This window comes from Poecile atricapillus, chromosome 20 (genome assembly GCF_030490865.1).
Source record: "Poecile atricapillus isolate bPoeAtr1 chromosome 20, bPoeAtr1.hap1, whole genome shotgun sequence".
Lineage (NCBI taxonomy): Eukaryota > Metazoa > Chordata > Aves > Passeriformes > Paridae > Poecile > Poecile atricapillus.
The window spans coordinates 1,880,401-1,890,000 of NC_081268.1; the positions used below are offsets into that span (position 1 = coordinate 1,880,401).

A 9,600-nucleotide genomic window follows, 5' to 3' on the forward strand; every position below is an offset into this window, starting at 1 on the left:
AGAGTTGTTGTTTTTCCTTTCTTAGTACAACACTTCAGGAACTTACGGTTGGCTGCAACACTTCTGTTCCACGTCCTTTTTCAGTCAGTTCAGATTAAACCTGATCTGTGGCAGTCCATATCGCAATAAATGTCCATAATGCAATAAATTTCTGCAGTGCTTTATGTCTTTCTCTGACAATATCTGAAGTTATTGTGGTTCGTGAAGTTTGGGAGGTAATTTTTAAAGAGTTAAACAATTGTAAAATGTTCTCTAAGACATAGAAAATATAGATTATTACCAAATATAAATGGCCATATTATCATTAAAGCTAAACCCCAAAATGACAAAAATAAAGCAGCTTGGAAAGTGTTTATAAAACTCAAAAGTATTTTTTAGTATTGAGAAGCCTGGCAGTGTGTTGGAAAATACTGTTTGTTTTCATTAGCAATTCCTTTAGGTTTTTTAACACAGTTGATTGATTGCTATGGCCACATTATGGTTTTATGCAAGTTCCTTATAATCCACTATTGCTAAAAAGCAGTATGAAATTAAAATGTTAATTCTGGTTTTCTTCAGGGCAACAACCAAGTTAGAAGTTATTTGGTTGACACAGGAAAGTAGAAAATGTAACATTACATAAAAATTTCTCTTAAAATTAATGGAATAAAGATTTTTTAAAATGAAGGTGCTTAGTATGCTAATTAATACTATTGGGTATTAATTCAGCTGGCTATAAGCTCTAATTTTATCAAACATAACTTTTATTTTTGCTGCTGTACAAAGTAAGCTTAGAGAAATTGTTTTGGGTGCATGTGCTTGGCCCTTCTGCAGAAGCCGGAATCTCGGGCCAGCTGAGAGGCATTCAGAAGCCATCTGAAATACATGTCCTGTAAATATTAAGGAGGTGACTGTTCCTTGTAAAACTGTCAAAGCTCTGGTTGCTTTCGTCTTAGCCTGAGAATTTGCATTCTGAAAATCTAAGCTAACAGATTCAGGCAATCACTGCTTGTGTTTAGTATTCTTAAACTCTAGATGATGCACTAATTTAGATTAATTAAATAATCAGGATTAATTTTTGCTGCATATTAGCTAGATGTGATAAAGGTTTCTTTATTTTTCTTTCTTTCTTGCTTCTGGGACTTTTAGAAAAATCTTAGCTTGTAAATCCTTCTCTGCATGGTATTGGCACTTCCAGACTGTCACATTTAAATCAGAGCCTGAAATATTAGTTAACTGGTTCTTTCATATTCCCAGGACAAGGAGGGCTTGCCAGCTGCTGTGGAAGTGGGGAGACTGTCACCAGGCAACTCTGCTGTCTCAGAATATAAATACAAAGAGGCAGGAGAGAAACAAATTCAGTATTCATGGCCTGAGCACTTGAAACACATCTCTATTAAATTTATAGAGTGTCAAAAAGGTTATGAGAAATACTCTGATCAAACACAAATAAATTAAAAAAATTATTAAACCCCAAAAAAGCCTGCTTAAAGTAGGTGTTCCCATTCAACTTCTGTGTTTAAACTCTTTTGTATAATTATTACAGGCAGCCTGTAAAATGTTTCAAAACACTTCGTATTTCATTTTGTAAGCCAGGCTTTGTGGATTTCTTGACCATTGAAGTATGATTTTACCTAATTATATTTTTTGCAAGTTTTAGCTGCTGTATAATTTGCTGACTAAAATTACAGGGGGAAAAGAGAATTAAAAATATAATCCATTCAAAATTTGCAGTTTGCAGGACTCCTGGAGTTTGGCTTCGATTTGCAGGAATAGTACATTTCTGGGTTGGTTGAAGAACAGATGGTTATCAAGAGAAATATCCCCTTAAGTGCACAGTAAAGCAAACTCAAAAGATTCATCAACCGTGCTTTAATGCAGGCTCGAGGTATCACCAAAGTCATTAACCAGTGCAGAGAAAAGATCTGAAGACTTCAAATGACGATGGGAGAAACATGTAACAAACGGGACTCAAAATAAGTACTTATTTTGTCTTCTGGTTTTGATCTCTGGTATTTCAGTTTTAGCTCTATCCTGTGAATCCCCTTCTTATACTTCTAGCTTTAGTTCTGTCAGTATCCGCAGTTTAAAAATTCGTCTGGTCTGAAAGCTTCCTGCTCTTCTTTGTAAAGAAATAATTCTGAGTTTGCTGGTCACTGAAGACATCTTATGCTTTCCAACATCTCCCTACTCTTCGCAGTTTAGAAGGTTAGCAATAGACATTAATCTGCACCATTATACAACTGGGTTTTGTAAAACCAATATCGTGGTATGGATGAAACAGAAGAACTTAAGAATTTAATAGAGAGATATTTCCCCAGTTGTATTTCACATTTTGAACACTCTGCTTGCACCACAACTGTTTCCTAGCTTCCATTAAAAGAATTAGTAAGGTTTTGATTAAACCTGGCCCATTCCAGATGAGAGTCCGAGGGAGTAAATAATAGCAGTTAAGATGGAACATGTTGCCTTATAGGAGGGTCTGACTAAATGCTGTGCACGTGGCAAGCTGGGCAGTTCAGCAACTTGACATGACACCGAATAATTGATGAGGAAAGCAATGGAACCTCTTCTGTTTGTAAAAGGCAGTGAGTGTTTTTCCTGTCTTCTTATCCAAGAAGTGAGTGTTGTTTCTGTTTATTTAACAGGATTGTAAAGTGAACCAAGACCCCTTTAGATGGAAAGTTGGTTTGTCTACTGGAAACAGTGACATATTTAACGTTTACTCTGAATGGCTTATAAAGCTGCTGCTGGTCTTGTGCCTGCACTGGAAACCTGGTGTGAGGGGATCAGCAACCTGATGTGAGGGGATCAGAAACCTGGTGTGAGGGGATCAGAAACCTGGTGTGAGGGGATCAGAAACCTGAGGGGATCAGCAACCTGGTGTGAGGGGATCAGAAACCTGAGGGGATCAGCAACCTGGTGTGAGGGGATCAGAAACCTGGTGTGAGGGGATCAGCAACCTGGTGTGAAGGGATCAGCAGCCTGGTGTGAGTGGATCAGAAATCTGGTGTGAGGGGATCAGAAATCTGGTGTGCATCCCAGGTGTACAGACATAACTCTGACAACCTGTGCCAGTTCTTGTGTTGTTTGAGCTGTTACCTCTCTTCATCTCTTCATTCTGGAGAGCTGTATATTACCTTAAGTAAAGACCTGCAAGGAAATCTGTAGCTTAACCTGCTTTTTTTTTGGGAGGATTTTTTAAAATCCACATAAAAGATGTTGCTGAACACTGCCAAGGAAAGTTTTGTTCCTCATTGCCCTTCTGGCTCTTGATGTGTTAATAATACAAAAACAATTATGGAAATCACAGTGATTTACTTAATCTGTTCTGGTTTTCTCCCTTCCTTCCTGTTTCCTATGATGTATATTTTATACTGCCTTTGCTCTCAGTCTTTCCTGCTTTTGCATCCCTTTACTGAAATCTGAACAACATATTGTGTGTGAGTTACAAACCTTATATTATGTTTCTAGATTAAACTGTTGTGAAAAGCGTTTTCATGTTACCAGTGAGGTTTTTGGCACTTGCAGGGCAGGCTTCCAAATGTTCTGTTAAAGAGAGAGAGGCAAAGTTGTGAGTGTGTTTTTTGTGACATTGCTGTCCGTGCCTCGTGCACAGCAGCTGATGCACCAGTGCTGGCTGCTTCTCTCAGCAGAGCCCTCGGTAACTCCTTACTGCAGGGCCCTGCCCACCCGCTCAGGCCCAGCCTGGCACAGGGATGCAGCCTGGGGCTGGTTTGGTTGCACTGTGATCTGCTGGGTGAGGAGGTTGATTACAAGCTCCTCTCATGTGGGTTGTGTGTTTGAGTGTGGAACCTGCTGTGGGTGCTCGCTGTGCGCAGCGACACCTCGGGCTCATGTCGGTCACACGTGGTGGTGCTGGCAGCGGGCTGGTGCGATGGGCTGTAAGACTTTCTTGCAGAACTTTCTTTTGTATCGTGGTTGTTTTCTGACTTGCACACTTTTAGAATAAAGTGCACTTTATAAATAAAAGATTGAAGGCTTAAACCTGCATATTAAATAAAAATGGAATTTTTTATTCCATATGTATTTTGTGCCGGAACTTGTTCTGAGGTTTCGTGTCTCTCTTCTTGTGTATGTGTAGGTTTTTTCTTTCCCACATTTTCTCCACCTACCCCAGCCTTTTTCCCTCCTCCCCTGCTTCCCCCTGTCTGAGATGGTGTCTGCAGGCTGAGCTGCACCAGGTTAGGGGCAAGCAGGAGTGTTTGGTTGTGCTGAGTGCAGAACACCAAGGAGTTTGCAGAGGTTTGGAAAGAAGTTTGCATCGCATTTTAGTTGTGCTGCATAAAGATGAGAATGTGTGGTGGATGTTGACTCTAAATGATTCCAGTTAATTTTAGAGGGATTGCAGCTATGAGGACCTTAAAGAAGTGAATTAAGTAAATAATTAGTTAAGAGAAAAAATAAAGTAATTTTTTAATATTTTTCAATTTGGGATTGAAATAAATTATTTGTAGCTGGTATGGATTTAATTGTCTGACTTTTATCAGAAGAAACAAGTTTGCACGGTTTTACTCTGGGAAGTATTTTCTGATAATTTTTTGAAAACTTCCCTAGTCTCACAATTTTCATACAATTCAAATATAGACTGGCTTATGCTGTGCTATTTGTAGAAGTAATTAAGCATGTGTCTTTTAAAAGCAAAACTCCTCACTTTATGACGTGAGAAAAGTTGTAAGTAAAAGAGCAGCATAGTTACACTAATATGCCATTGTGGCATGTTCCCATCCTGTCATCTGGAAAATTAAATCAGGTTCCAGCATGGATTAACATCCAGACTTGTGTGGAGGGGAAGGTACTGTCTTAAATGCCATGAAATTGAACAATGGGATTATACAGTTCACAGCTAATTTCAATATTCTGCTGTACTTGACTGTTTTTGAACAAGATTCTGTATGGAGAGGCATGGGTAGCTTTTAAAACTTGGAAACATTCACATATTTAATGAAATACTAACAATAATAGGTGGAATATGGTCGAGTAATTAATGCAGTGCTTTACGTAATGTGCACAGATGTGATGTGGAATCTCCACTTCCAGAGGAGAAAAGCTGGGTGTGTTATCCATGAGAACTGCAAACTGCACTCACCCAGTGTGGAATCAGTGCTCTGTGTCACCCTTTGGTGAGTCTGGAAATGCTGCTGTGACCGTGCAGAAAAGCCTTGCTCTGCTGCCCCTGAGAACGAGCGCAGGCTTTGCTCACCCCTTTCTGAAATAACCCTCGTGTTGTTCCTGTGGGAGGTGATTCAGCCACTTCCCTCGGAAGCACCTCTTAAAATAGGTGTAAGGAAAACTGCTGCAGAAAAAGCCACCTAACCTATTTCATATGGGGTTTTCCAACCCGTTCCTCCCTGGGACAGGCTGTCCCTAGTGAGTAACAAGGGATGCTGGAGCTCCAGGTCCTTGGCCAGCTGAGATTTTGTGGCAGCAGCTGCTTTGTATGGAGCTGTATCCTCTGGGAAGAGAGCTTCCAATGGTGCATGTCAGCTTGGTAAGTGAGCCCACGCTGCTTTCACTGAAGTCACTCATGGATCTTAGGAAATTGATACAATGTGCCATTGGTTAACAAGCTTTTTAAACCTGAATGTAGGCATTAGGAATAAGACTGACTTTTTTTTGTTGGTACCAGCAGTTTGTGACATGTATTTCATTGCACTTATGCCCTTACAAGTAGAGGAGAATGCAGATAGGATGGTGTATTTTAGCTTTTTTTTTTTTTTTTTGAATGTTATTGTTTGTATTCTTTCTGCTTTATACTTGCAACTTACAGTTTCCAGTGCTGTATATCAGCATGTATTTATATTCATGGATGGCTGTTTTCTAGGGAAGTTTGTGGGCACTTGCTTTAGGCATGAACTATGTGGATCTTGTCATCTTTGTGAGCTGAAACTACAAAACCAGTTGTAATGAAAGATAAACAGGAGATACTAGGTTACCAACAACAGAAAAGTTCAGCATATAGCACAACCTGAATTCTTGTTCTGGGGTCTGGGACAAGTTTAGTTTGAGAAGCATCTCCATAATTCCTGTGACTTTCCTTTTGGGGGTTTACCTGCACTGTGTTTGTTCCTGGTTCACAAGGTCTCCTCCTGCTCTCACCTGAGCTTTCAGAGCTCTGTTAAGCTCTAGGTGACTGCAAAGCTTCAGCTCAGTGCTTTGCTGTAGCTGGGCAGGAGGTTGGTTGGGATTTCAGCCTGGCTCTTCCCTTGTTCTGATGTCAGCAAATAGATTCCACTCTCCTGAACTTGAAAAAAAGTATTTTACATGTGTTTACTTTGCATCATTTCACTCGAAAGCCTGTTAAGTACCTGGAATAACAGCTTCCCTACGTTTTGAGTTGCAAAGGGCTTTCTTTACTGTCTGCAGCTACAATGGAGCTGCATCTAACTGTTTGCATGTGCTGTGCAAAACAAATTACTGTGAGTAAAAGTGTTTGAAGTTCCCAAGTTACTTTAGTTTTACAGGCAGAATTGACAGTCAGTTCTGTTCATGTGTTTACCAAGTATTTCACGGGAGTACTGAAACAGTTTTCACTGATACTCGTGGTGCTGATTAAAGCTGAATCCTGGGTGGTGGCTTGGCCTGTATCTGACTGTTTTCTCTTGTTCAGAATAATTCAGATATCATGTCTGTCATGATTTTTGGGTGATTTGTGCTTATCCCTTCAGGAGAGAGCCTGGCTGTACTGAGTAATACAATAGCAATGTTTGGTTTACAGATATTATATTTTATAAAGTTGGGTGTCTTGAGGGCCACTATTGTATGGATCTATGTCAGTCCTCCTGGTGTAGTGAGGGTGGTCTGGCTTCCTCAAAGTTCATGGCGTGACCATGTAGAATTTAAATATACTTCTATCATGCATATATGTCTAGGTAAGTGTAGTTGAAAACAGCTTTCAAATGCATGCTGGGTTAACAGTGAAGAAGGGATGCACTGATGAAAGCTGTAAGATGTGAAATAGTTTATTTTTCCCTGTGACCAGTGTAGTGTTTTCCAAATAAAGATTCTGAAATTTTATTAAATATTCCCAGACCATTTAAAAGGTGAAGTGATGGAGCTGACTGCCAGGCATAACTTAGAGTGGTTTTCTTATGTGTAGGGTTCCAGTTTGTCTGGAGTAGCCGTCCTGATGCTGTTATGAGATGTCATCCCAAGTGGCTGGTGCACAAGCTGTATCCCTGTGACACACAGGGAATTCCCTCAGGTGGGACTTAGAGGCACTAACAGGGATGTGTTTGCTCAGGGTGAGTTCAGCTGCCATGAACGCTGCAGTCTCACAAAGCCCGGCACAGACCTCTGCCTCTGGACCAGCAGCTGAGATGGGGCTCTCAGGCTTCACAGAAATACACTCCAGTAGGTTTTTCTGGGCTGTCCTTCATGGCAGGGAGCTCCAGGAACACAGAAGGGCTTTCAAGATGCAAAGAAAACAGAAAAAGTACATGTTTACACACACACACACAACTACTTTGTACGGCTAATCTGTTTTGTTGGATTTTTCAAGAATGAGAATGTGGTTTGCCATCTATGGACAAATGTGTTCAAAGCAAACACACTTTGGATTAATGTCAAATGGAGTTCTTCATTCCCCTAAAAAAATGGTAAATGATACAATGTTCTGTGTGGCAGTATGTGTATATATATTTATATTAAATTTGAGAGCAATGGATCAATAAAAGAGGTGGAGGGAATGCAGGTATCATGTTCAGGCACCATTACAGATGTCTGCAGCAGTACAGATTTATTTCTTTCACTGATTTGGGTTTTTTTTCTGTAAAAGTCTGAAATCTTGCCCTCTGATAATTAATTTCAAAATTATTTTAAAATATGCACCTCAATAAATGTGGCATAGTTTGATTTTAGCCCCGATGCTGTACTTGCTGTGCTGAAGTGTGGAGCCATACTGTCCTGTTAATTGCTAACTGTGTGCAGAGGGGGCCCATGCCAGCACAGCTGGCCACATCTTTTTGTGTCTTTGGACACTTTGCTCGCTTGCCTGCGTGCAGACTGAAGAATTTTCAAAGTAAGGCTTTAAAAGGAGATCCCTTGCTCTCTGTTTCTGATTTGTTGTGGTAATGTAGATGGGTTTGCTGATATGTGTATGTACAGTTTGATATATTGTATATGTTGTATATGCATCACGATGAAAAGTGAAGAGCAAGCATCTCACTGTCTGGAAAATGTGAAGCTGGGAAGTTTATAAAGCCCAGGCTGTTGGGTTTCTCATGTGGAAAGAGTACACCTGGAAAAGGAGTTTGCACCTGCTGGCAGCGGAGTCACCATGGGCAAACTCCTGACTCGATCCCTCTCTGCCCGTGCCACCCCTCGCTCCTGCCCGCGCTGATCTACAGCACCAAACCCAGCCTGGCACCCAAGGGCAAAGCTGCCAGGATACTGCTCATTTGTTCTTGCATTGCTCTTGATTTTGAACTCTTCCCGGATTGTTATATGGTTTGGTTTTTCGTAATTAAAAAATTATCTTTGTAGAATGGAATGTGGCCTTCTCCGATGTATTCCTTTGAAAAATGGATGGCTTTGAAGAGATTTGTTTTAAATAGGTTGTCGTATAAATAATTTCAATCATGATATTCTGTTGTTTTATGAACATCTCTAATTAAATTTAAGATAACTTCTCAGGGAATACTACCATATTATTTATTCTGACAGCCAAAGGAATAAGCACGTTGCATCAGTCTTGAATGCTTGCTACTCTGAAGTGTTTCACACTTGTTTTCCTGATGAGAGAGGTTCCAGAACTGTGCTAATTGCCTCTTTTAAATTCTGGATAAATATTTTGGGGTTTTAGGGACCATACCTTAACCTAAGTATAAAGTAATTTTGAGGGATTTATAAACTGGTATCACTGAAAACTGTCTATGGAGATAAATTAGCACAGTGCCTGGAGCTGGCAAAACTGGTTGTCTAATTTTGACCAAAGTGAAGTGCATTGGGTAACCATTTCCTGGTGACAAGCCCAGGTGGCAAATTGCAGCCAGAAGGATGTTACCCAAGGACCAGCTTAAAGTTCGGTCTAGCACCAGGGCTTCTCTTAAAAAGTGATTTATATTTATATACATATATATGTGTGTGTGTGTATGTACACACAGACGTTTTTGGTTTCATGTGTTTTGTGTGTGTTTTATGTACAGTTTTTTTTCTGTCTGGAGGAGGGTAAAGGGAGAGCCTTGAAAAGTCCTTCCCTGCTCTTATCAGCATAGCAGCCTCAGCTGCCCTCCTTGGATCCCCTGCCAGGGTTGCTATCATCTTCTGATCAAATATTAATGTGTGATTCTCTGCTTGCTCACTAATCCAAAGCCAATTAATATTATCTGTCAATTATTTACAGATCCTGAGGTGCGGAGGCAATTCCCGGAGGGCTACAGTGACCAGGTTTGGAATGCGTAATTAATTTTTTACATGACAAAATTTATTTCAGGGTTGTTCAACATATTATTGCTGCTCTTTTTACTGAAAGAGATAAATGCATTCTTAGAAAGAAAGAGAAGCTGTAATTAGAAGCAGAAGGATAAAAACATTTTTGCATTTAAAGCAGAAAACGGAAGAATTTGGTTCTCGTAAGATTGGTTTACAATCTCATTTTTA

The 9,600-nt window shown here is 40.1% G+C and overlaps 1 protein-coding gene across 7 annotated transcripts in view; it reads left to right on the forward strand.

The window, feature by feature from the left end:
* The window catches only part of DENND1A (DENN domain containing 1A), a 153,702-nt gene that overhangs the window by 21,375 nt on the left and 122,727 nt on the right, over window positions 1-9,600 (forward strand). For all 7 annotated transcript variants that reach the window (XM_058853400.1, XM_058853403.1, XM_058853401.1 and 4 more), the window contains exon 3: window positions 9,344-9,387. In XM_058853400.1, the coding sequence (XP_058709383.1) occupies window positions 9,344-9,387 (44 nt within the window). The remainder of the gene's footprint in view (window positions 1-9,343; window positions 9,388-9,600) is intronic.